This window comes from Amblyomma americanum, chromosome 3, assembly GCF_052857255.1.
Source record: "Amblyomma americanum isolate KBUSLIRL-KWMA chromosome 3, ASM5285725v1, whole genome shotgun sequence".
Classification (NCBI taxonomy): domain Eukaryota; kingdom Metazoa; phylum Arthropoda; class Arachnida; order Ixodida; family Ixodidae; genus Amblyomma; species Amblyomma americanum.
Window position 1 is genome coordinate 201,449,989 of NC_135499.1, and position 27,770 is coordinate 201,477,758.

The window sequence follows — 27,770 nt, forward strand, 5'->3', positions numbered from 1 at the left end:
CCGCGGTCGTCCCGAAGATCGCGCAGCGCAGGCGTCCGCCACTCGCGAAATCATTTGTCACCAGCCACGAGGGAATGGCCTGTGCGCCGCCCCTGCAGGACAGTCCGCGCAGCCGCCCAAGCGGTCGCGCAGCGGAGACGCCAGCTACAGAGGCGGAGGAGGGGGCACGCTGTTGCCACCGCAGCAGCCGCGAACGTGGACGCACAGCCCGCGTGCAGGGCGGCCAAGTCCTTACACAAACTGTCTATAGACAGTCTATACTGTTCTTATAGACTCTATTGCCTTAACTATAAATATTTCTTTTTGTCTATTCATAGTCTATAGATTGCCTATAAGCAAAATTCTGCTAAAAATGCATGGCCATAAATCTATAGATTGTCTATAGAGTGTCTATTGCATTTGTATTGCCTATAGACTGTTTTCTAGGGTTTGTCTATAGAGAGTCCATAGATTTCATAGACAGAAGCCTATGGACAGTCTATAGACTGCCTAAAACAATTCTTGTAAGAGCCAATGCTTTGCGAAGAGCCCTTAGTGAGTCGCAGGCGGACGACAAAGCCGAATCAAGACGAGAAATATGACGCGCCGAAGGAGGCTCGCTGGCCATTTTTTTAAAAAAATAAAGAATACTATAGAGGCGCGGTAGGGGCAATTTGGTTCAGACTGTAAGCTCCGTCATCGATGTGCCTGCAATCATCATTAAACTACTCCTACTGCGACGCTTGTTTTACGAATATGCATAACCGTTGTAACTGGACGCTTTTCGAGGCATTCTTTATCGCCGCTGCGCTGCGAAAGCCCTTCCCAGTGGTCCGTCTAAAGCCGATTACAATGGAAACTTGCGCTCCGCACAGATTTGAAACATTTGCACAACGCTGTAAAAAAAAAAAAAGAAAGTACTGCCGTTTTCCATCTTTATCTTTAAAAAATTTTAACCGGACAAAATTTTTCAGCGCATAATAGCTTCTGCTTGTTTTCTAACATAGCTTACCCGCCCATCAAGCACACGCAACATTTACATGCAGCGACCACATGGATCGGCCTGTCAACATCTTCAGTCGTAACTTTTGCCAGCAAGAAAAAAAATCACCGAGGAGCCTGATTAATTTATGCGTTGGCAAGAGCCTTAGAAGCTGTTAATGCCTTGAACGCAAGTGACGTCACTTCTGATCCGGTGACATCAGTTCCCTCCAGCCAATGGGCGAATTTTATGACCGACAGCAATTTTTTTTTTCCCGAATGAGGCTTTTAATGCTATGGCATAAAAAAAAAACAAACAGAGCCGCTACTCTCCGCATTCAGGTTTCGTTGCGAACGTAGATAGGCCCGTGAGTCGGAAACTTAGCTAAGTGCCCCTTTCTTTCGCAAACGCAGTCGCCTTATAATTTACCCAATATTTTATTTACACTACGTTCGACATATTATGGTGCGTATTGAGCGTCTTGTCCAGAGCGGCGTTCCCAGAGTTAGAGGATCAGACTGCCAGCGAGCGTAAGCTGCTACGCGTAACTTCCTCAGCTGTCGAGCCTATTCATATATACATTGCTCATAGCCAAGGATTACGCGAAACAGTGTCATAGCCCCACACTGGAAGACTAACATCGACTGAAAAAGCTTAGCGCAAAAGCTTCGACGTCGTTTTTTCTCCGTTTCTCTATCGCGACGAATAAAAAAAACGAAAAAAAAAAACTGCCTCCGGAGGTCTTTGGACACTCCCCCTCTCGTCATTAAAAGAAAATCAAGCTCGCACCGAGACGTAATAACGAAGGAGCCGACCACGTCCTACGTTAATCAGCATAAAAGCTTCGTGTCTCCAACCACTCCGGAGTTCCTCGCGGGGGTACCAATTTGAATAATGACGAGAGACTCCGCGCACTTCTGTCACCGTCCCGCTCCCACTTCGAAGGACGTCCTAGTGGAAACCAAAAAAAATGGTTAGTACTCGTTGTTGCAAAAGTTGTTGCAGTTCGCTAAACACCGAGCGCATTTTTTTCCGTTCTCGCCGCGTCAGCGAACTCGATTCCGCCAACGAGCGAACAACCAGGTGACAGACCTTGCCTCCGTCCTGCATCGACACCACTGCGAAACGTGGCTAACCGCCACTCGGGGCCGTTGGGAACTCGAGCTGCAAGCTCTGCCTTATCGGCGTCGCGAGCTTTCGCCGAATGGCCGCCTTTCGGCGCGGCTCCTCGCGCGCGCACACACACACACAAATCCGCACAAACGCCCAGGTACTCCCTCGGTCATCAATCATTCCGGCGCCGATTGGTCCGTTCGATACGCGTTTCGCGCAGTGGCAACCCAGGGTGTAAACGGCACTCTATCGGCGAGAGTTATGTGCATGCCACGAGAGACCTTTGCCCGGCTTTGACTTCCGTATCGAAACGTAAGAAAAAAAGACAGTGAAACTGAGCCGGACTAAGGAAGAGTCCTGCCGTAAGCTGTCGGACCAATGGAAAACGGTACAGATGGCTGGACTCCTTGCCTCGAGTGACGTCGCGCCGCATTAATATCACAAACGCGAATGCTCGCGCGCGCCCTTTACTTGCATCCCGCTGCTCTTGAATTCAAGGGCAAACTTGTTTTCTATTCGAAAGAAGCTTAACTAGACATGAGACATAACCCACTACCGCCTACCGTGCCACCAGCATCCTTCCCCGGCGTCTTTCCTGTACAAACATGTACGGCAGCACAGTAACGCTGGTTAGTATGAACGCGGAAATTTCAACAAAGATTAACATACTGCAGGCTACTGGGCAGTGTAATGACTGCTGAAACAACCCAGCAGCAAGAAAGACTGCAATGCTCGATCGGTCTGCAGTTATCGATGATGGATTTTTTGTCTTCTCATTCGCGCAATAGCACGGCTTGCTTCCTTCCAAATCCGGCAACATTTTCCCGAGTGATTTTAGACATTTCCAACGATAATAAACCGTAAAGAACATTAGCCGTACACACAAACACAAACACACACACATATAAAAGCGCTACCAAATGATGGAATGAAACATCTTGTATGTTTACGTATAAAGTGTGTACACAAGCCATAACACCAGCGGCCCAATACGGAGCGTAGCGGCCAGTCTGGCGCGGGACTATAAACTCCCACTAAGACAATAAACACAAGTGATTCTTCTGACAGCATTCGGTTCAGTACGTTACTACCTCATCCATAAACTAGATGCAGTACAACACTGCGGTCCTTCAAGTTTCAGCGCGAGTTAACTCGAACTTGGCGCCACAAGTAGACAAACTCTAGCATTCTACGAAATGCTGCAAAAAAATAAATGCAAATGCCACATAGGATGCTTCCAGTAGCTTTTCTTTCTTCTTTGAATCGGTATTTATATTCTGCGCACTTTATGGCTGGTCAAGTGGCGAACGCAATATGAGCTACGGCATGGTTTTGAGGTTACTGCCGTCATGGATGACTGCAAAGGGAGCAGAGAGGATATAACGTTAAACACGTGTTGATTTTCCTAGGAGGCAGTACCAAAAGGCATGAGTTAGTCAAAACGTTGTCAGGGGCGGATTCGTAAGGAATCCTTGGACGGGGCGGTTAGAATTGCGGTCCTATTCGCGAAGATCATTTCTTGACGAGAGAAAGAAGATCCCATGGCTTTTACACATGAAATTTCCCACCACAAAAGGCCGGCCGCTGCCCCCCCCCTCCCCCTCCCCCTTTTCTCTCTTAAACCATCCTCTGACCGTCATGCAGTTTCCGCTGTACGCAAACCCAAGAGCTGCACAATGAGGCCCCTTTACCATGGCGGACCGTTTCATTATTTATAAATGTTTGTGCCTTTCAAAACGTACCGCCACATATATTTCCTCCCTGGCCTTCGAGGACGAAACAAACAAGAATTTGGGCGGCACTTTAGCTCCGCCTTCAAGGGTATGACGCGACAGCGTTAATGGGTCCCGTCAGCGGCTCCTCTTGCCCGCGCAGACACGGACACTGTTTCCACATTATGTGATAAAAGACCACGTGACATACATATTAAGCCCCACTTAGACCAAGCCTACCGAACGTGCCTGCGCGGCCTAGGGGTAACGTGTGTCACTCGCAACCCAAGGGTAAGGGTTCGGTTCCAGACTAATTACCGCTATTTCCTTTTCAGCGCAATTCATTTGCTTTGCAAACTTACGTGTCCTAATGACATATGAGTCATGTTGAGAACTTCTAATCACCAGTTTTCTCATGTTTTATTCACATTTCATTCCCCAGCTGGACTTGTGACGTCACGACCCTCTCGACCGATCCGGCTTTTCCGAACACACTGGCGACGACGATTCCGCCGGGCTCTCCGTCGAACGGAACCCTTAACGTCATTACGATTAAAAAAAAAAAACAGAGCTTACAGCGAAAATGCGATCAGGGGCAGGAAACCGAAACTTTACAAGCCCTTCAATCAGTATGAAAAACGCACTGAAGTAGCGTCCTGTTTAGCCGCGACAAGCAGCACGAACGATACCATCTGTAACCATCAATTGCCCCAGCCGCAAGGCAGCTACAGAAAAGCACCGCTGCGGTAGAGCCCAATCAGCGGCCCTCGTACCGTAGCGAACAACAGACAGCAGCGCGACGCCAACAACACGGGCATCTGGCATGAGTACCCAGCACGGCAAAAGGAAGAATGCTCCCAAAAGGCTGACATGCGTCGCGTGCTCACCACGAGAGCTATCCATTTTCCTTTGACGCCACCTGCCGCTCCTCCCGGTGTCGCCCCGTCGCCCTGGTCCTGCGACGAAGAGCCCAGTCGGCTGAGCAGGGCTCCCGCCCTCCGCTCTGGCTTCGGGGCCACCGCTTCCCCTTCGGCCTTGCCGTCCTGCGCACTGCAGTCCGCTGCTGCGGCACCCTCGGGTCCCGAATCTCCGGCGACGACACTCGCCGCGCCTTCCGCCGCCTCCTGCGGCCGCTCGTCGCCAGCGTCTCCCGTCCCACCACCGGGAACTTCCTCGTGCGCGCACACCGTACCGCCGACGACACTCTGATCCGCACCGCTGGGCTCGCCGTGTCCAGGACTGAGCTCAGCTGCTGCTGCCGACCGCTCTTCGGCCGGCGAGTGCCGCAAGTCGACGCGGTGGTCCGATTCCCGAGATGCTTCCTGCTGGGCGGGCTCTTGATAAACCTCGTCCAGATAGTGGTCTTCCTGGTATCGACCGTTTCGATACCGATCGTCTTCGTAGCGGTCTTCTTGATAGCGGTCGTCCCGGAACCGGTCATCCGAGTACCTACCGTCTTCCGAGGCTTCGGCCGTCTCGTCACTAGGCTGCGACGGAATGCGGGCGCGACCAGAGCTTACCACGCCTTCGTCGCGTTGGTTCTCCAGTACACTCAGGTCGGATTCACCCGCGCTCACCGAAGACACGGACCCGAACGACTCCTCCCCGCTCCAGCCCATGTCGTTGGCGGGCAACTTTCGACGACCGTAAGGGCGCTCGGCCGGGGCGGGAGACCCGTACTCGGCGTCAACGAACGCTTCGGAGTCCACCGAGTCCTCGGTCCAGCCTCGCTCCGAGAGGCGTGGCGCCTGTTGACGAGGTCTTGGCTGGGGAGAAGCGCCTTCGGCTTCGGCGAACACCTCCGACTCCGAGGTGAACGACGAGGCGAGGCTGGAACTGGGACGACGGGAATCTTGTTCCTCATGGACGGTAGCCTCCTCTTCGAACGGCGGCTGGCCACTGCTCGAGCGCCGAAGCTCGCCTATGGTAGGGAACATGCACTGCACGTCCTCCGGGTTCAGTTCCAGGGGACCCGGCGCGGGAGAACTGGGCGCTGCCGAGCCGGCTTCCCGCGACGGAGACTCGGGCAGCGGCTCCGGGTGTTCTGGTTTTGGCGTGACCGGAGGGGTTGTCCTCATCTCCGGCAACGACATCTGCACCACCAAGGGCGGCTGCGCCTCCTTGGGCGGTTCAGTCCCACTCTGTACACTCTGCGACCGCAGCAGCGACAGGCGCCTCGACCTCGAACGCTGCGCTTTCTCCTTGGAACCGTCCCGTTTCAGTAAGCTCGAACTCATCACTCTGCTATAGCCCATACTCAGCTTGGAGCCCAAGTTTGTCAGCAGAGCGCCGGGCCCTGCCGCGAACGGCGAGTGGGCAGAACTGGACGGCGTCTGCTCCGCCGAGGACACGGTCACATCACTGAGCGTCCGCTTTGGGCACACGTCCGGAAGCAGCTCGGTGGCCGCCGCCACGGTGGACGGAGGCACGGCCGCGGTCGTGTGCCTCCGCTCGCGAGCCTTGGCGCGCTGCTTGCGCGGACTCGGGAAGGACATCCCCGTCGTCTTCCTCCGCTCGGGCCGCACTTCGGGTTCGGGCTTCGTCGCTGCTGCAGGTTCTACCGTCGCTGGCGGGGGCGACTCGTCGTGCACCTGCGCCTCGATGACGCTCGGCACCAGCTGGGTGGACGCCTCGCTGGACGTGTCCGAAATGAAGGCGCCCACGGCCATGCCCACCTCGCGGCCGCCGGTGGGCGGCGACGGAGGCCGCTCAGGGGCCAGCACCGAGGCTGACACGAGGTTCTTCTGAACGGCCAGGGCCAGCTCTTGGCTCGCTTCTCGCAGCCTGGCCAGCTGCCTGGCGCGTCGGTCTTCCTTGACTTCAACGTCTTCATCGGGCTCCAGGAGTTCACAGCAGGGCACGTCTTCCTCTTCGTCGACCCGGGCCAGAGCCGAAGCGCGGCCGAGGTCCTCCGAAAGCCGACCCAGTTCGCACAGGTCCCGGTCGCTCACCAGGCTGCCACCGGCGGCGCCCCGGTACTTGCGGTAGTCCGACGCAGTGAAAACGCTCGCAGAGTCCGACTCCTCGTTCTCGCACGAGCACGAGCCTTCCTCGGAGGTGGCCTCCTCCTGGCTCGACACCACTTCGGGCACGGCCTCGAGCACAGTCCGGCGCAGGAACACCGCTTCGCGCGGCGACATGGGCTCCGAGTCGCCCGCGCCGACCACTTCCTCGCGGAGCCGGCGCTCGAGCTGCAGCACCACGTCTTCGGCGAGCGGCTCGCCGTGCTCGCCCTGGATGAGGCCCATGAGCTGGCCAATGACCGCCTGCTGCTCGTAGAGGAGCACTTCCAGGCGTTCCAGCTTCTCCCACATCTTGACGTACTCCTGCGAGAGCAGGTCGACGGCGCGCCAGGCGTAGCGCAGCTCCACTTCGAGCTCGCTGAGCCGTCCGCCGAGGCGGTCCATGAAGGCGTCCACGGCGCCCTCGATCCTGCCGCTGAGCAGCTGGTAGTAGTCGGCCGGTGCCCGAGTACCGGGCGGCGGCATCGCGCCGCTGCCGCTACCACCGGCGCCGTCCATGTCGGTGCGGTCAGCGCAGGGCCGGGTGCCATCGCCGGCCCGCACAGCCGACTCGCATCGTCCGCAGAGGACAAGCGGGCCTCCGGGCTCCTCCGCGGCGACGCCACGGCACACACACGCACGCCGACCGCTTGCCGCGCACCAACACCGCGGTGGGGCGCATGCGCGAACGTGCGCTTCCCTCCCGCTCTCCCCTTTTCTTCGGGGGTTGCCCTCCGCCCCCGGCCGCCAACCCGGTGTGGAGGCAGAGAGAAGCGCTATTGATCGCGGCTAGGGACGGAGAGGATGTGTCCCCCTCGGCACTGCCGCCAAACGCGGGCCGGTGGTGGAGAGAGGAGGGAGCAAATGAATGAAGGACAATGCAAAGGCACTACTTTCGGTTCCGAGGGAACTAAAACGAGCCAAGATGAATGACCCGAGACAAGGAAGTGATCAGAACGGCGCACGATGAATGAATGCAGAGGCGCCGGCCAGAAAAGTGGCAGCACACACGCGCCCTCACGCCGCCAAACATCTACGCCACGCTTGGGACCTGCCCGTCGAAGGGAGCCAGCCACAGCTTAGGGGGACCCCAGAAGGACCCAGACCAGTGGCGACGTTTTCTACTTTCACTTCCTTCCTTCGCGGGCGGAGTGCTATTTATGGAAACGGAAAAGAAAGGTGCGCTGCGTCCCTCCCTCACTGCGTCGTTTGGCCTAGCTACCTTATCAGCGAAAAACAAAGCGCAGCCCGGAGCGTGTCCTCAGCTGCATGCGCTATAGGGGCGAACGCTCGCTTCAGCGACACAGAGCGAAGACCCACCGTTTCCTGGCAGGTGGGGACACCTGGTGGAAAATCCCTTAAACGGGAAACGGCTTCTCTCGCAGCCGGCACGCTCTCGGAGCGGGACCTCGGGAGAGCGCTAGGCGGGGGCGCGCTTGTAGCAATGCCATATGCGACGCAGCCCCGAAGCGGGCCGTTTTATACAGGCTGCCTGCGCTGGGAAATGCGCGGCGAAGCAATTAATCGCGGACGCGATGCTCGCTCGCCTAAGCTTCCCACCTTCCCCCAACTGCGCCACATTCCACTGCACTCTTTCTCGCATCCACCCCGCCCCTTTGCCTGGCAGGCAGCTCGCCAAATAGGCGCCTTTGTCTTCGTCAATTAGCGCGGCTGCCTGTTGGACTGCTCCGGGTTCGCCAGCGGCCCAGTGAAACAGCGAATGAGAAATCTCTCGCGGCGATGCCGTTTGCATACCGAACAGCTTATGCGTGACTGCACAGGCAATTTAAGACGCCTGGCTACTCTTGCAAACCGAAGGTATTTTCATCAACGAAACGGTGTTATTGTCACTAAGTTCTGCATAAGCTGGCACTGTTGCTACAACAAAAAGAAAAAGGAAGGAAGGATGGGGAATCCTATCTCCCAGCTTTCCTCAGGTCCCCCCCCCCCCCTTTTTTTTTAGGTTTAAGACAGAGGAACATGATAAACGAGGCCAGCTTCGTCGTCTCTGCAGGACTCATGGTTAAAAAAAAAAAAGACGTACGATTTAGCGTGCTTAGGCTAAATGCGAATTTTGTGCGCGAGCACTTCAGTTTTCACTTCGATTTTGGTCCCAGGCTCGGTTTTCAAGGTCAAGCAGGCATCAGACAAACATCGGCGAAATCGGTGAGTAGGAATCGGCTGCTGAGCCGGAGTGCCCGGGTTCGATCCCAACCGCGGCGGCCCCGTTGTGATGGATGCGAAATTTTCAATTTTTCCTTAGTTCCGGCGCACTAAAACTGGAGGGGACACTTAAGCTCCGCCTTAAGTGTATGACGCGACAGCGGTAACTCCCATATATGCGGAATTGGTCGTTCTCTACTTTATATTCATAGATAGCTGGGAGCGTCTTGGCGTGCCAATGCAATGACACTGGCGGTAAAAATATCCGCCTTTTCAATTTTGCCCGTTGTCCTCAGCAATCAACAAGACGGCTGCGCTGCTACGGTGTTCCGTTACTGAGCGCGTGTTGGCCGGGTTCAACTGCCGGTTTCGGAAAAGGCATTTCAGTGGAGGGAAATGCATGCCAGAACTCCAGCCGGCGATTACAATGCACTTTCAGAAACGACTACGGTCGAGAATAATCCGCCGTACACCGCGGCGCCCCGTTTACCGTAGCTGCTACTTTAGAAAAACAAATTTATTTACTTTTTTTTTAGAATCCACGTCGGATAGCTACCTTGGGGCCTCCTTCATTACCAGATATCTTTCGTCCAGTTTCATTTACCTCGAGCTTCCGGAAACAGTGAACCGCTTACCATGACCACCACCCTTCGTAGTCCCTGGCATCCCTGCTCCGAACACTATCTCAAGCGGTGGCATGCGGGTGGCGACGCCCAAATGCCGACTTCAGAAGTAAGCCATGATGGCGGGACACAGCAGGCGCAAAAAAGGAGGGAAACATTTGCGCCATGCTTGTGAGCGCTAAGAGTGACGAAGGATAGCGTGTATCTTGGCCGAGATATTTCTGGCGGCGCGGTCTACTCGCTGCATGCGATAAATCGTCGAACTCGGAGAGGAGCAGGAGAAAGACCTTGGCCCATGAATCGTTCGAGTTAGAAAAAAATTCCTTGCTACGCAGTCCCCAAAACGCGGGTTGCTAGAGTACAGTACTGCACGCGACATCTGAGCCCGTCAGAAGAAAAAGAGAGAGAGAGAGAGAGAGAGAGAGAAGAGTTGAAAAGGTGAACCTAGCTGAAGACTGATGAAGGTTAACCAAGAGAAAAGTTTGCTGTAGCATCTTGAACTTTCATCCCGAGACGGCACGACAAGTCGAGGAAATGACAACTGCACTGCAGACTACACAATTGTCATGCCAGAGAGGGCATGCAGTAACGTCTCCGACGGAAGAGGACATTCACGCCACCCGAGTGTTCGTCAATTCACAATAACTTGTACAACAGCTTGCCTATAGATACCCCCCCCCCCCCCAAATCTCCAAGAGAAAAGATAACGATCAGAAAAAAAGGAGAGAAAACGCAGCGAGATGCGTTCCTCGCCGACGAACGTACTACACCCCAAACGAACGCACCGTCCCGCAAAAGAAGGCACGGGGCTAGAACTTTCGAGCGGAAGCCCCACCGCATCTTTCTCGAGGCAAGGCAATTACCGTCACGCCAACCCTTGCCCCGTTACTTTACTCGGAGAGGAGAACGAAGCCAGCCGGCTCCTTTCGGTGGGCCGACGAAAAAAGAGCGCGTCTCCGCGGACCCCGAGGAGCGCGCCGCGACAAGCGCGCCTCATTTCCGCGCGGGACAACAGCCAGCCAGCCAGGGGGTTCCTCCGGTCACGTTCGGCGGCGGATGATCGAGCAGCAAAGGCCGCCTCCGTCTTTTCTTCCCCCGAGTGCGCTATCGCTCGCCGACAGGATGCCGCACTGGCTGGGCCCAGATTACGAGCTGGCGGCAACAGCGTCCGGCCTCCCTGCCCCACCTAGAGCAGAAGGGCAGGAAAAGGGGGGGGGGGGGGGGGACTCCTCTTCCCCGGCTAAACCCCCGCGAAGAGAGGACCCAGTCTCACGGCCCCTTCATCGGTCTCGGACGATAAGGGGTCCGACGCTAACGGCGGGACAGCGCTAGCAGCGGCGCCGCCGTTGCTTGAACGGTGACGTTGCACTTACTAAGGACCTGGATGTGGTGTCCCGGCTGGGGGACTTAATTTTCCGCCAGCCCAAACTGGCCCCACGTGTTCCCAGTCAATCTGTAGAATGAATAAATAAATAAATAAATAAACAAATCCGGCCTGCACTTGCGGGGCTTGAGGAGAGTTAAAAAGCGGGACAGACCGCAGTTGAAGCAAAGCCGGTCGAGTAAAATGGTCACAACGACTCTCGGATTGCGATACACCGAGAAGGAGAAATCACCTGTTAGTATCCTGAAAACTGGAAAGGTTTCCTCACCAGACAGCTGGCCATTCCATACAAGCGGTTTCTTCTTTTTTTTTCTTTCGCTTTCGTGAACGCGGAGAGCGTACGCACGTCCCCTTCGAAACAACTGCGCGAACGACGCCGTACTTGGCCCCCAGCTGCCCGCATACCTACAAACTACGTGAGAGATACAGGATGGCGTCACCTTCCACAGACTACGGTTGGCTGGGCGCCACCTTTCCAGCCCTATAAATAGTGCCACGCATATCCGGGGGCCCCGAGCAGTTTTACAGCTTTTTAGACAACGCTCCCTTAAGCGGTATCCCGGGCAGCGCCCTCTTCACGTGTACTCCCAACAAATTGCACCTGTGCGCACAGGGCTCCAATACCGGGGCAACTCCGGTGCAGGTTTGTCGAAGATGCCGCAAAAGCTGGGCGAGTTGTTCCGTGGCTTAAAACAGTGCAAATGACGAGGGACTAAGACAAAGAGCTGCACCGAACCAACACTGACAACGTGGTGTATTCGATCCGCACGAGCGCGGCTGCAGCGTTGGTCCGGTGCATTTATTCCTTAGGCCTTCGCCTTGAGCTCTGTTTCAAACATCCCCGTCTCGCCGTGCCAAATTTCGCAGACATAGCTTGTCCAAGTGACGCCCGCCGAGCGCGCTTCCTCGAAAGACACGCAACATATGCGGCAACTAATCCGGGGCTTGCGCGTGTTCTGATATTCCGCTCAGAAACCACTGTGAATGCTCTGGAGGCATAAAAGCGCAATGATGCCATACGGCACACCACGAAATTTGTTCTGCGAGCAGATATGCGACAAATGCTCGGCAAATTCCGTTCCTGCGTGTGAGTTAATCCCAGTGCTATTCAGCTTCTATAGCTATCTCGCAAAAACATCCACAGAGAACGAAACCTGAAAGGAGGGTGTCCACAAGCATTAGTTCCTTTAGATTACAGCTGCAGGACGTGCGGATAGGTGAAGACTAGTTGCCTGCTGTTTAATCGCACACACCCTCTATACTACGTGCTAACTGCTGCCAAGCGTTTGCCGATCGCCAATTGTCTGTCGACACTATAGCATGACCAGCAACAAAGCCTCTCTGCGAACTTACCCGCTTTAAAACATCCGAGAAAGCAAGAAAGACGCAAGAGAGAATTGACAACAAGTGGGGAACCAGGCTTCGTGACACATTTCCAACACAAGCTCCTACCGAGTTCACCATGGAGCTTGTACAGGGTTGGTTAAAGTTCCCGGGACACAAGGGTTCCTTTTCGGTGATATATAAATCGGGCACCTTCAGCGCCTATATGAAGCGACCAAGGTCCTCAGGGAGCGAGCAAGAGGTTCCTCCGCACTCATTAGAGATTTCCCGAATTGGGGGTGTCGCAAATGCCCCGCTACAGGGTTCACAGGCATACCCTTCGGCCTGGATAGTTCTTAACCAACCCTGTGCCTGGCCCCGAAACGGCAGCAGATAAAAGGTATTGTCAAAAGCAGAAAAAAAGAACAAATTCGTTAAACAAAAGAAAAGAGCGCATGCAATAGACAACACACGTTTCGTGCCGCGATGGTATATTCCAAGCGTGCCTAATTAATGCCAAAAGCAAGCCCCCACGCCTTTGTTTTAACACGCTTCAGCCGCCTAATACAGCCCGCCCAGCGTACAAGGTTCTTTAATGCTCCAACTATCATCAACGGACAGACGTCTCCGCACCTTCAACACTTTACCACATGAGCATTCCGTCCGGACACCATGTCTGCAACACCGCTACCACCTGATCAGAACGCGCGCTGGCCGCGCGGCAGCTCCACGGAGGGCTGATAAAGCCCTGCGAACAACGCCACATCCGCAGAAAAGGCTCAAAAGCACGCGGGCTAGCTGGACCGATCGGCCGCAGGCGTTGGCGGCGGCGGCGCTGTTGGCGCGGCTGCGGCGTCTGCGCGCCAGTTTCCGGAGTTGTGCAGCCACGCTCGTCAAAGTTGGAACGGAAGTCGCGGGAGGCCCGGCTTCGATGCCAGCGTCCACTGGCCCCGTCGCTTTGTAACCCGTTTCCACAGGCGCCAGCCGTAATCGCGGCGCGGGCCAGACATCAATCACTCAAACAAACAAATATAGCGCAGCGCTCACATAACTGCGATTCGCGGGGAGTGTGTGTGTGGGGGAGGGGGAGACTGGCGAGAACCCGTCTGACCCGAGAGGCCGCTGCCCTACTTTCCCGCTTAGGCTTTGCTTTTTCCCTATAGCTGCCAACGCTGTTTCTGGAAACAGGCCACGGCACACAGTGGTAGACGCCCCGGCGGTTGCATCGGCAAAAACAAAAATAAATAAATAAAACGCCGATGGCCATTAAAGCCGCCGCTTCCAAATCCCGCCGCCCCGCGTGGAGTCGCCGCCGCTCGATCGTGTGACACCGAGGGCTACAAAATATCCTGTTCCGGTGTCTGCTTCAGTCCGTCTTTTTTTTTTTTTTGAGTTTCTCCCTCCGCTTTGTTACATACTGGTTTCTTGGATCAAAATAAAGCCAGCCACCGCCATCCGGTGCCCCAGGATTGTGATGCAATACGACTCCCAAGCCGCGCGATGCGTCTTCCGAGAATCGAAGAGGCGTGAAAGTTGACCGCGACACTGACGCTGAACTTGCTGAATAACAAAAAAGTAAACCGCAAACGCTCTCCGTGTTAGCTGTTTTTGCATATTACGCGACAGCTGTGCTTTCTGACTCTGGCCACCGCATCCATTGTATGTACATCTATATATCCCATCATCCCCCGCAACTTTCTAGTCAGGGGAGCTCCAGTCGGCCTGGTAGCTTCACTACACGCTGAATTCCGCGTTTGCTGTCTTCTTCTGAAGTGGTCAGGCTTTGCTTACGGGGTTTGCAGTGAGACACGCGTAGCCTCTCAGACGCTCAAAATCCTCTAAGTATACGAACGACCTTTCTTCTCGTCCCTTCCGAGATTTGATGTGACAGGGGTGGTGCTGCAACTCCGCTACGCGTCCCCATCAGCAAATACATAGGCCCGGACACATTTAAAACATGGCGCTACCTCATCTTATGAAGTAATTCCATACTCGAACAACAGACAGAAAAAGAAAATGTCAAAAAGCGAATTACGGCGCGGATAAGCCAACCACTCGATAGAGGTAGCAGCCTTTTCTTTTCAAGAAGACGTATGAAAGGACGAGATGGACCAGATTATTCGAACATTCTTTTTCCCTGAGTTCGTAGCAACAGCGCCAAGAGAGCACCAAAAGAGGCGACTTGACAAGGACACAGAAAACGAACGCGGGAGGACATCTCGTTCGCGGTACAGAAAAGCTCACTCGGAACAAACCCAACGCCGACATAAATACGCGCGAGCATCCCGCAGGCTCGGTCACGCTGGAAATTTTGCACACAAGACATGAAATGTGCTTTGCCAATCTCGCTACATTGCTTTAACTCAATGGGATTCCCCAGAGCTTCCCGCACAGAGTGACCGGCTTCTGTACGGGGTTACACCATGCGACCACGAAAAACTTCCTGGTACAAATAGCAGTGCTTATACAGTCCTGGCAAAGCTGATTGTGCCATATTCTATCTTTTTTTTTATTTAGACGTCCGGTTGTAACACCGCTGGTTCTTTTTGCTTTATCTGCTTCCTCCAGTAACATAGGCTGAGTTCGACTTCCGCTGTGCGTTTTTTCGTTGCTCTTTTCGCAGTGCGAGTCCTGCTCACAGAAATCTCGCTGATTTCTCAACGAGGAAACAGACACAAGCCTGTGGCTTTTTTTTTAAGCACTCTTTCTGTGTCCAATCTCTTCAGTAAAGGCGAGCGCTGCGCCCCTAGCGGTGGCGGATACCAGGCTCCTTTTTTTATTTTAGTTAATATCCTGCCGTAATTTACCTTCAATGCTTGTACTTACGACAACAACGGTGCAACACACAACGCCCACAAAGACCGTCCGCCAAAAATTCAACTGCTCATCGAGGCCTAATAACGCACCAAGAATACAAAGCTGTTCTAAGCATTTAACACGGTCTATGCGGCACGCATACGCATTAATGGCTCACAGATGACCGCTACAGACTTCTCCGAGGACAGCCCTGCTTTGCCCGGTTAGATTTCTGATTGATGAACGGCAAAAATGTCTATCAAATTGGCTCCAGTACGAGCGTAAGTAATAAGAACATACCGCGCAATAACGCTGCTAATTACCTGCACTGTGCTTCTTGAAAGGTAGTTATGGTGAGCTAAAGATCACCCACATTTCACTATTTTGTGTTCTTGGGGCCCACACTACCAGGGAGAAAGAAATTGTAGACACTTCTTCGGCGACAGGCGAAAAAAAAAATGTCCAACCAATAATCTAAACGGCTGAATGCAACGCAGATTACACAAGAGGCATTAAGCTCTCGCTCGTTAAGCGCACCTAGCGTCCCGCTTATCGGCTTTCGTGCAACTACGCACAAAGGGTCAGTTTTTACAGCGAAACTTTGTAGACTTTTCCAGGCCCAGGTGCAGCAAAGCACGCTAATTGCGCCGGCCAGAAGCTTAGTCCGGGCTTTTAAATTCCGGGATCACTGGTGGGCGCTGCAAAAATTGAACCGTAGTTGAGAGCAGTGCTCGGAGGATAACAAGGGGCGCTTGAGACGCGGCAGTGCGGCTGTTACTGCAGTGAACACGAGGCGCGCAGAGCAGGGCGACCTGCAGGTACCTGACAGGTGCTGCCTCGCATCTCTTGGGTAAAGTAAGGACAGGTGTTCATTCTTCAATTGGAGGAGATACTTAAGCTCGGCCTTAAAGGTACGACGCGATACCTTCAGTTGGTTAATGCGTATGTGCGGAATTGGCCATTCTCCACTTAACAGTCATAGATGGCGGCGAGTCCTTATACCAGTACTAGCGCACTGACAGGTGCCTGTTTCTATATATCACGGCCACCGGTAGGGATTGTGCGACCGATGTTGCTCGCCCCGAGCAACCTCTCACGAAGCTAGCTCGACGCTCCTCCGAACTTACCCGAGCTTCCTCCCATTGGCTGCAATTTCCTCCGGACTTACCCGAGTCTACTCGAGTTAGCACCCGATCCTTACCCGACAAGACAAGATGACAAGATTCTTGTTCGGGGTTTGTATGTCTGGAGTATAGTGCTCTGGCAATAATAAGGTAACTCTGCGTGTGTTCGCGTGCGTGAATGGCGCTTGCCTGCTGTCCTGCTAACTTCTTTCATGAAACCAGCCTAATCGCTTTTAACAGCCGTCCGATCGTAACTTTGAGACTTTTTTTCAAAATTGGAAGATAAAACGAAACATAAGGAGCGCACGAGGAAGGACTGGAAACCCTCGTTAGCCGCTTACACGAGATAAATGCAGCATCCACTTCGGCGACAGCGCAAAAAGGTGCTGCTCCTAGTGCGATTACTATAGTTAAGTCCGGTGACCTTTCCGCACTGTCCGCGTCTCGCCTGAGCTCATCCCTTCACGAACCAACAGCGAGTTTCTTAGGACTAACACTTAACCATACTTTCTTACAGGAAAGATAAGTCCTCTAGTGCGAGGAAGTACGGATAGGCAGCCTCGAGCCGAATTTTCTCGTTTACTCGTATCCCACGATATATAGCCCCGGAATTTAATCAAACGCGCGTCAACTACTGCGCGAACAGCGGGCATTCGTGTAAAAGGCGCACAGAAACAGCGCGCTACCAGGCATTTTCGACGGAACAAAAAAAAAATAAAAATAAATGAACGCGGCTCAGGCCGCGACGGTACCGGGGAAGCCAGTGCCCACAAGCCCACGGTCAGCGTGTTTTTTTCCGCCTCGCCAACGGCACCGCTGCGACGCATCTTTGTCCACGGATATATCTTTAGAAAAGGCGCACCCGGCCCTGCCGCAAATTTTATCCCGCCGCTGTCCGCCCGACGACGATACGTTTTCCTCAACTGCAACGGACCCCTCTCGCAATGACACGCGAACAATGGAACTAAGAGTTGAAACGAAAACGAAACAAAGCAGGCAGAGAGAGAGAGAGTGAGAGAGAGAGATTGAAGGGACGACGAGAGCTGCCGTCGTCGATGCGCGGGACAGCAGCAGCAGCAGCAGCAGCAGTCGCCGTGAGGAGGCGATGGGCGGAGTCGAAAGGCTTCGATGCCCAATCGATAACGCGCTCCCCAAAAAGGAAACAAGCCGAACGTGCGCCCACTGCAGAGTGATCCGCCACCAGCCCCGGCCGTGTCCCTCAATTCCGCCGGCCACGGCCCCCCCGTCGAACCACACTGCAGAGACCGGAGCACTCGCTTCGGCCCCGGCCCGAGAAACGGGACGGCGGTGCCTTTTCTCTTCAATGAGAGGGAGATACCACTCTCGTGCAAGCAAGATAGCGACCTCGGGGGGCAAAAAAAAATAAATAAATACGGCAGCCATACTGATCACTGGCACACTGCGTCTTCCACAAAGCGAGTGAGGCTGCCATGGTATCAAAATCTTCAGGTGTCTACACACTGCAACGCCCGATGCTATAGCGAATGAACTTCGCAACCCATACCAGAGCGCGTAAGAACACCAAGTGCTCGTGCCTAACCTAACGGTGACTTACACGAGCCGCTGAGGAGGAGCTATGGACTCTCCGCGAGGATTCTTCGGGGAAACCAAGACGCTCGTCGGGCCTGCTCTGTTTTGTTTCTTTTTGTTTTATTCGGCGCTCCCAAATGCGTACTGGGGCATACTCTCAGCAAATCAGACGAGTACGTCGCAACTCTTTAAACAAAAAAGTAGACAGGGATAGGAGAGAAAGAATACGCGTAATACAGTGCCCGATCACCATGCATTAGCGCCTTGTCACCCTACAAAGGTGTACCGACGCAGTTTGTTCTAGCAGAGTATATTAGCGCGCACAAAATAAGTGAAGGAACAAGCAATAGGTGAGGTTGACGACCTCGGAAGACAGAGTGTGCAGCTCGTTCATTTTATTCGCGGTCTTTTTTTATGTGCGAATCAAGCATACGCGATCTTTTCTCGCTTGCCTCACCCGCGGCGTCCGGAGGCGTGGCGGCGATGACGTCACGCTCGTGCCACCGTCGCCCGCACCTCCGCGCCCCCGGTCCGCGATATCGGTTCGCATCCGCTCGGGTGCGCGCTCGGCGTAGTCTTGCACCACGCGGTCCCCACTCGCTCTGTCCAGGATTGTTTCGCAGTAACTTGGCTGAAGGGGAGACGTCTGAAGCAAGGAAGGCAAACTGATTGAGCCGACGGATGTTTCCCATCTCGGGGGCTGCCGCATCTGTTGTGAGGCTTTCTTGGCGAGCTTCGTGCCACTGAACTCGCAGCAATGGAGGATGTTCCTATACCTTTTGTTTTCCTCCTCCGACTAGCCGAGTGCTCTTGCTGGCACTGCAGCGCTCGCTTCTGTTCGCTTTTCTTTTTCTTCGCTTGTCCGCATTTTCCCTATCCCCCATAAGCTCACAGGTGCGTTTCCCAACGCGCGCTCTGTTCGCGGTGCAGAGGACAAAGCACTCGGCTCTTTATATAAGAGATGCGGCCGTGATTTCATTTGCCCTAAAAGCACCTTGCGCCGTCGGCTCCGCCTTCGCAAGTCGAGCAAGGCCGGAAAATTTCCCAATGCGCCTCGAGCGTGAAAGAGAAAGACACTGTCCGGGCTGCTTCCTCGCCTCGAACCATGGCGCGCTTCTTGGAAACGAAGCGGACCAAGTATAGGCGAGGTGCCGGCGAGCAGCTAGGTGGGAGAAAGTCGCAGGGCGACAGTTCCCAGCTCCGGGGGCTTCCTTCAAACTTCTATAGCCTCTATACTTCAACCCCCCCCCCCCCCCCTTTTCCTGCCGAAGCCGTATAATAAGGTCGTGTTCCCACCCTTAAATGACGCCGCCGCCGTTCCCAGAAAGTCGCGGATTACGCAGACGCCCGCTTCGCTAAATCGCAATTCGCGAGCAACGACGAGCAAAGGCCCGCGACGCCCACGCGGGATTTTATTTTTAACCACCGCGGCCCAGGCTTACGCGCCCCGGCGCGAATCCTGCAGCCGTGGCATTTTAATCGCGCCGCCGCTGAAGCTATAGCAAAAAGGGGGGGGGGGGGGGAAGCGACAGGCAGGATTGCGCATACAGCGTAAGTGTTGAAACATTCCGACACCGCGTGACGGCTTTTACGGGCTGTTCTTTCTCGGCGAGAAAAGAAAAAAGATAAAGGTATAACGCGCCGGCGCAAATGCGTTCTCGAGAAAGAGGCGAGAACAAAATGTGACGAACCTGAGAGCCTGAGAGGTGAAACAAAACAAAAAGAAATTACGAACAAAAGAGAGCACCTTCGCGCTATCTTGCTGCAACCCGTGTGAAGGTAAAAAGTCTCACCTTCAACCGAGAAACAAAGCACGCAGCCGTTACGCACCCGACTCCTCGGGATTTCCCCTTTATCAACGCTCTCCTCCTCCCCTTATTTCCTGTCTTTTGCAGGGATGGTTTTCTTTTCTTTTGCCGGCTCCACACTGCCGCAAAAACGCGTTTATTCCTACGGGCCGAGTGTTGTTTTTTTTCGCTTTTTGTCAGCTTTGCTATAGTCGGATACAACTCAAGAACTAAGAGGCTTCTTCCCGTCAAAGAAATCCCTTCCAATCAATGACGTCGGCCAATTCTCATGATCCTGCTAGCGTGACAATGCAAAGACGGCGTCACAATGCAGGGAGGGGACCAACCCCTACAATGGACCGAAAGGACTATCCCCTTTCATCGGCCACTCCCTGCACTGCCCCGCTAGCAGGCTCATGAGGATCGGCCGACGCCATTGGCTGGAAGGTGGTTTGTTGACGGGGAAAAACCGCTTCGTTCGTTAGTTGTGTCCGCCTACAAGAATTAGAAATGCGTCTCGTTAAAACTCCTTCTTGGTCCTCCGGTTTATTAATTCTTCACACCAGGCTTCGCGCCCACGACAGAGACGAATATGCGAGGGAAACAAGAAACATAAAAAAAAAGACAGTCAACCGGGATGCCCGGGAACACGAGAAAATCGCGGCAGATAACGAAAGCGTACTCGCGAAACATCTCTGCCCTCGATGGAAAGAAACGCGAACAACCCGGCGTCAACACGGCCCGCCGTTGGAATTTATTTTCATCGCGCTTTTACCTTGGCGGTACGAAAAGGACGTTAGAGTCGTCCTAGAATGTACCATAGACGAGTCTAGGGACTTTTTGCTATCATCGAAGTAAAAGCGCGGTGAAAAGAAATTGAAACAGCGGAGCGTGTTGGCGCCGGGTTGCTCGCGTTTCTTTCCATCGAGGTAGTACTGATCCGGAGTTCCCGGGTTCGAACCCGACCGCGGCGGCTGCGTTTTTGTGGAGGAAAAACGCTAAGGCGCCCGCGTGCTGTGCGATGTCAGTTCACGTTAAAGATCCCCAGGTGGTCGAAATTATTCCGGAGCCCTCCACTACGGCGCCTCTTTTTTCCTTTCTTCTTTCACTCCCTCCTTTATCCCTTCCTTGACGGCGCGGTTCAGGTGTCCAACGATATATGAGACAGATACTGCGCCATTTCCTCTCCCCAAAAAAACCAATTATTATTATTATTATTATTATTATTATTATTATTATTATTATTATTATTATTATTATTATTATTATTATTATTATTATCGAGGTAGTACAGAGCACGCGAACGCGAATATCGCAAAAATAAAAGACTGCTTAGCGAATTAACGACGACGCGCGTGCGAAACAAGCACGGGAAACAAAGCACGCCGACAAGGAAACAAGCTGCGCTTAAATACAGAGAATCAACAGCCGAAGTTCCCGGGGTTCGAACCAGGCCGCAGCGGCCGCGTTTCAATGGAGGCGAAACGCAAAAGCGCCCGTGTACTGTGCGACGTCAGTGCATTTCTTTCTTCCTTTCTTCTCTCAGTCCCTGCTTTATCCCATCCCTTAAAGTGCGGTTCTGGTGTTCACCGAGATTTGAGACAATTAGTGTGCCGTTTCCTTAACTAAAAAAAAGAGCATGAGCGTAATAGCAGCAAGTCGAGAGGGGGATGATGAATTAATTTTTTCATACAACGGCACAAAGGATAATGTTGATACACGGCAGCTCAGCAGAATGCAAGGCACACGAATGTATCATAGTGGAAAATTCAAGCGCTACAAGAATGCCTACATAGAGGGGGACACAGCGCTACCCGCAACTGAAATGTTTTTATTCAGAGGCAACAATATATACACAGAAACCAACAAAAACCCCAGCAAGTCACGCACCACGAGCTTAGGTTTAGGCGGGAAAGCATTACCCCGCGATCTTGATTTAATTATCTACGAACTCTATCTCACTATACATGAATGTATAGCATATACGAAGGTTGTAGTATTTTTCAGAGCCCACAACGAGTGCTGAGAGAGCACGGTACCACGAATGGCACATGTTCGATTGACGCGTAATCCAGAAAAAATGGGTTGCCCGACCATTTGCGTCGAAATCCTTCCCCGGGTCAACCATTAATCAATACGGCGCATCCGAGGAGGCCAAAACAAGGCAAAGTGGCACTGCCTCTCCGCAGGGAAGGAAATAAGACTAATCAGTGTTTAACCAACACCAACCGCCCTTTCATACCATCCGGAGAAGACGTGTAAGCATATATCAAGCGCAAATTAAAAGTAACAAAATATGAGCCACACAGACATGACGTCGAAAACTGTCCTAACTAAATGTACTATATGAAGGAAGCCACCGAAACCAATGAGCATAGGGGAATGTTTTTTTTTTTATATGGGAGATTAAAAGTGAAATTATTTTATCGCTTAAACACTGCTGATTAGAAAGCAGAAGAAAAAAACAACCACATCCCGCTGGTGGGATCCGAACCCACGAATTGCGCATTTCGCGTCCGGTGCTCTGCCAACTGAGCTACGGCGACGGCTGTCGAACTTTCTGCTTTCGAGGGTATTTATGCTGCGCGTAACCTAACCATGAGAGTGGCTCCGCTTGAGAGTTCATCAGCGCTACCATTTCCCATAGCGGTTAACGTAGTACAGTCTTGGTCAAAAGTATTAAGGCCAAATGCTTCTCGCTTCAGCCGCGTAAAAGAGCCTTTACGACAATATATTAAAGACCGAATGACATTGAAATGCAAGCAGAAGGTTTCTTCTTGCGGTAGAGATGCTTCCTGCTTGACTTGTGTTTTGAATGATCCGCTACACGGAGCATTCTAGGAACATTCATTTCGCTGCAGCTGAACGCTGTGGCCTTAAGACTTTTGACCAAGACTGTATGTCCTGTATTACCGCTAGTGTGACATCGAACGTCGTCAAACGGTGAAGCGCGGAAGCTGTGCGAGAAACCTCTTATGCTACCTATGTGGCATCAAGACTGCAAGAACCGAGGCCCTCGTTAAACTAAATGTAGGCTTCTTTTTTTTTTTTACGTTTGGCGACCAAATGGCGAACACACGAGTGATGTCGGTCCTGTGAAAACTTACCAAGTCCAATAGCGGGAACCCAGTTAGATTCGAATAGAGTGTAATTTCTGTACCATTCTCCATGGAAATGCGCGATTTCATAGCGGCAAGTTCCTTTCGTGCATTCGCCAGACAGAGTAACGAACAAATGTGCAGCTTAGCTCAAACAGCACGAAAAAGTGGACGAAACGCGCGCAGGCGTTGGGCAGCCCTGCATACCTGACGGGCGGTAGAAGGTAGCGTACCCGCATGCAATGCACGCCCATGCCCATCCCGCTTGCAATTTTAGAAGTCGCCGCGAGCGGGCGCTCCGGTCGATAAATAATTGAACGCCTCAAATTTAAATGTGCTGGTATCCATACGGATGTCGATGCAGGCACAGTCACTCTTCCTGAGGCCCCATGCTTTAGATATAACAATGCTTATGTATGTAAATAAATCTGCGGCGGAAGTCAGCAAAAAGCGATTAGAAGATTGGTGGCTCAACAGCAGAAATGTGACATTATGGGCAGAAGTGTTGGACTGAAAACGCGCATTTAAAGAAAGTGGAAAATTTAAGACCAATCTACAAAACAGTTAATCACAAATAAAGAAAAATAGCACAGCATGGCGGCAACTGCCGCCACCGTGCGTCAAAGGGGCCGGACGGTCCTATCTCCCCCCGTTCGTCCATCCATCCATCGTTGCCTCAGCAGCACTGCACCCTAGCCACGTGCCGCCGCGCATGCGGTCGCCGAAATCCGATCCTCGCTCGCCCCAAACGGCAAAACAGGCATTAGCTTCGACCAGGGCATAAAATGGACCCGCACCGAAGCCGCACACGGAGCAAGATTCTAAGATGACTCCGGCAAAGACACGGGGGAGAAGCGCCTAATATTTTAACTCAGCGGAAAAGAGGAGAGGAGCTCAAGGGATTAAGCGTCGAAGCAGCGACGACAAAAATCCCTCTGCAAGGCTTCCTAGTTGTTCTTTCTTCCCCCAAGAAAAAAAATAGAGGAAAAAAGAAAAGGCTCAAGACAGGAGATTATCATATAATCTAGTGTCCAGAAGAAGCACGCGAATCGAGCCCAGTGCCGGGGATACAAGCGGCAACGAACCGCGCATGCTTACGAGCGCGCAGAGTATTATACACCGATACATACCATGCCGGGGCCAGAAAGGGCCCTGTGCGCCTGAACGATCGCACTAAGAGTGCGGCCTGACTGCGCTGGGCGTCGTGCAAACTTCTCGACGCATAGCACTGATTTATTTATTTTTAAGCCAGCCGGTCGAACGCTGCACGCTTAAAGTAAGGATCGCGCGTCTGAAGTCCGCGTGCCTTAATTCTGTTGCCTCAGTCAGAGGTCTTTATATAAATTGGTTACTAGCAATTTAATTACGTTCCCAGTTTTCTTTTCATCTCCAAGCTTAGTTGCGCTTTACAAACAGCCCCACTTTCTTGATTATTCTGTCATTCGGAAGAGAGCAGTGATGCGATCGCCTCACGGACGTGGCAATACTGTTTCCTTTCTTTCATTTTTTTTTAATTTTAAGGAGTGGCACAAATCTGCGATTGCCAAGGGCACAAAAGGCATCACGAACTGGTACACAAGTAATATAAAAGTATAAAGTCAGCAGCAAACACGGGACAGATCAAAATACGGGGAAAAGAAATTTAAAAAATTAAACGACGACATTGCGCGCGAGTGGAACTAAAAGAGATATGCGTCCCACAGCACGTCCCACGGTCCACACGGTAAGGGGATCGATCGGCTCCCCAGCCTCAGCTGCTGCTTCCCGGTCACCTTTTCACGAAGAGAACCAGAGCACGAATCGCTCTCATGACGTGAATGAGGTATACTTTTCGCAAAGCTGCATACAATGACTGCAACGTTCCTTGCGCATGCACTTCATGTAAACCTGCCACGGAAGACGCATAAAGAGCCCTGATGCTCCTTTCCACGCGTGTATACATGACCAGCAACACTATGAGGAACACAACCCCCGGGACAGCAGCCAATTCACAAAAATTCACCACGCGCAAGCTCGGCATCCGAGCGGCACTCGACTTCCAAGCAGAGCTCTGACGAGGACCCCTCTCTACGCGCAATGTGCAGCCGTAAACCGTGCTCAACAAGCGCGTCAAAAACGCCCATGACTGCACCGCACTCGCTTTAACGGGCACGCCGAGGTTCCTCCAATGATATACGCTCTCTGTACGGTACGGGCACGGATACATGAATGAATGCGTCCCGCGCAATCCACTGTGCTGCTGATAAGAACAGCTGTGCCGGCCTGCGCGCTAGCCCGCAGTGCAAAACGCGCACTGCTGACGTCCTGCTCTGTTATTCATGCAGATCGCCCGCATGAATCTCCCGCAGCGCAGTCACGCGTTGAAATAAGGACGCGCGCGTACCGTGCACGCTGGGTGAGGTGAGAGCGCAGGGTTCATCAAGCCGCGCGCTTTAACTATGGATGTCGGCCGACACTGTGCACAGGGGTTGTTGTCCCTGCTAACATTTTGTCGCTTACTACGGCGTGGTTACGGCACGCCTCCGGCCCCCCAAAAAATGCGCAGCGCTAACATCAATATGTAGTGTTGGTAAATTTCGAGCAGAGATTGCGGGTGCGACCAGAAAATGAGGGCAACAAGACAGGAATGCAAGTCCCCTTAGGCGGGGTGAAGAATCCTCTTAAAATGTTTAGCAAGCCCCCTAATTTGTTGACCCGTTGCACTTTATGACTGTCATTAACCGTTGCACTGTCATTAATCTCACTTGGTTTAGCCATGCGTGTGTGTGTTGCTCATGCCTATTGTTAATAGCATTACCACTGTGCATTTTGTATGTCGCGTTATCGAGCGTTGTATGGATTTCGCATCCCACTCCTGTATACAAGCCTGGCAATCAGGCTTATCAGTACTGTAAAATAAGTAAAATAAATTAATATATGTCAGCGAAACCAAGACATTTTCGGGCGGCGAACAACAAAAAAAAAAGCGGAGGAGACTGGAGGCCTTTTTAGGAGTGTGTGTTAAGGTCAATGACTCGGTCACGAGATGGACTTCATAGCAACAGAATCCAGTCAGGAGGAGCGAGCTTCTTTGAGAAATAACAGCATACGCGACAATTTCTTTTAGTATGGCATAATACTGCGAAATTATCGCTCTGGAATATTAACGCAAGGTCGTGAATAATAAATGCTCCGAATTGTACTTTTCAGGCGCACTGCACTACGCTTCCAATAGTGTCAAAATTGCGGGAAAAATCAGGCCCCAACGTAAACAACCTCACGCGTACTGAATTCAGTTATTTTGCAATTGCAAAACCGACTCAACAGCCAGTTACTTTTCACTGGTGCTGCAGCGTTCCCTTGATTTTTTAAATCCTTTGTTGCATATTGCACCATTTAGCATTATTGCTCACTTGTGTTCTGTACCCAAGCCTTATTGTGTCATTTTTAACACTCGTTATTCTGCAGTCATGTGCGCTGAAGTTTCATGCCTTTTACAAGTGCAGTTAGGGGATTTAAGATATGCCGCTTCCATCAGCCAAAAACGTGACTAATGAAACAATAATACAAATGCTACAGTAATAGTAGTGTAGACATTTTCACTTTAAAGCTTTTCCCAACACACACTAGCCTTTGCGCATAATGCAAAGCTTGTATAATTATAATTTGATTCATATGACATTTTAATTAGTCGCAGACTTCGTTCATTTCTGAGCTTCCTCTTATACAAATGGGCTATCGAATTTATACCGACTTTTCATAGACTCTACTGCCTTCCTATAGGTAAGTCTTCTTGCGTGTTCATGTTGACGCTGTCACAAGTGAACTTTCTCGTGTCATGGGTATCATAACAGGCATTGTCACATGCTTCCATACAAAGTTAAGCTTCTCCTATATAACTCCCTATTTATGTCCTGCGTGAACTATGCTCACCTAGTTTGGGGAACAACTACAGTTGCAAATAAAATAAAATATATATTCTACAGAAGAAGGCTCTGCGTGCAGTACTTAACGTCGGTTATGAAGTAGAAACATGCGATCTATTCAACCAACTCAGTGCTGTAAAAATATTTCAAATGTACCATGTTAGGGTGGCTGAAAGGTTAAAAAAAGGAAATAAAACAAAATTTTAATCACATGAGCGACATGGCGCACCTTTCGCTAAAAGTAGAAACTTACCCACACAGGCATAGCGAATTGTGGCACGTTCCAACATGCCGCACAATGTATGGTACCCATACCCTAGCAAACACGTTACCCCGTCTTTTAAATAAGTTCCATGCTGCAAATGTTGACGCGTCCCGAGTATGCCGCAAAGATATGCAGAGTGTATGTGCTACATTTTATATTGTAACATGCATATTTCACTGCTTCTTTCGAATTCTTTACATGAAACGGCGTTCTTGAAGTAACCTCAGACGCGCTTTGTTTTTGCGATATTTTCTTTCTGTTCTTTTGTTTGTTATTATTGCTGTTTCATCCCCTATTTTGATTGCATATGTTGCTTTTCATGTTGCATGCAGCCCTGTGTGTAGGGGCCGAGGGGCATGTCAAGCCACATCTTGCTGGATTTTTTCCCTCGACCCTCTCCATGTGTACATGGGAAATAAAGAATTGAATTGAATTGAAGCCAGTCTATAAGGAAACGTCTACAAAAATTTATGTTCATAAATTTATAGAATGTCACAGACTGTACGTATGATTCGTATTGTCTATAGACTACTCTACAGAATTTTTCTATAGGATATCTATTGTCTTTACAGAGAAAAGTCTATGGGGAGTCCGTAGACAGTCTAAATAACTTTTTGTAAGGGCGATCGCCATATCATTGCAAGTAACCGCGATTACACTCTGTCCACCCAACCCCTCGCAATATCAGTGCTTTTTAATTTTACACTGATTCTGCATACCATTAAATATGCAGTTTCCCTTTCTTAGTTTGTGCTTCCTAGTGGTACAGCCGCCCTTGTGCATATGTGTCGCTTTCCCTTTTACATATATATTAAAGCATGAACTGGCTAGTTTAAGGGCTTATGGGGGTTTAACGTCCCAAAGCGACTCAGGCTATGAGGAACGCCGCAGTGAAGGGCTTTGGAAATTTCGTCCACCTGGGGTTCTTTAACGTGCACTGACATCGCACAGAACACGGGCCTC

At 51.9% G+C, this 27,770-nt stretch overlaps 1 protein-coding gene across 12 annotated transcripts in view; it reads right to left on the minus strand.

Moving 5' to 3' along the window:
- The window catches only part of LOC144125885 (protein unc-13 homolog B-like), a 321,928-nt gene that overhangs the window by 209,993 nt on the left and 84,165 nt on the right, over positions 1-27,770 (minus strand). For 4 of the 12 annotated variants that reach the window (XM_077659668.1, XM_077659667.1, XM_077659669.1 and 1 more), the window contains exon 1: positions 4,674-7,420. The exons of the other annotated variants lie outside the window; for them this stretch is intronic. In XM_077659668.1, the coding sequence (XP_077515794.1) occupies positions 4,674-7,307 (2,634 nt within the window). In that variant the 5' untranslated portion in view covers positions 7,308-7,420. Of the gene's footprint in view, positions 1-4,673; positions 7,421-27,770 lie in introns of those variants that run through there. 12 annotated transcript variants of the gene reach the window in all.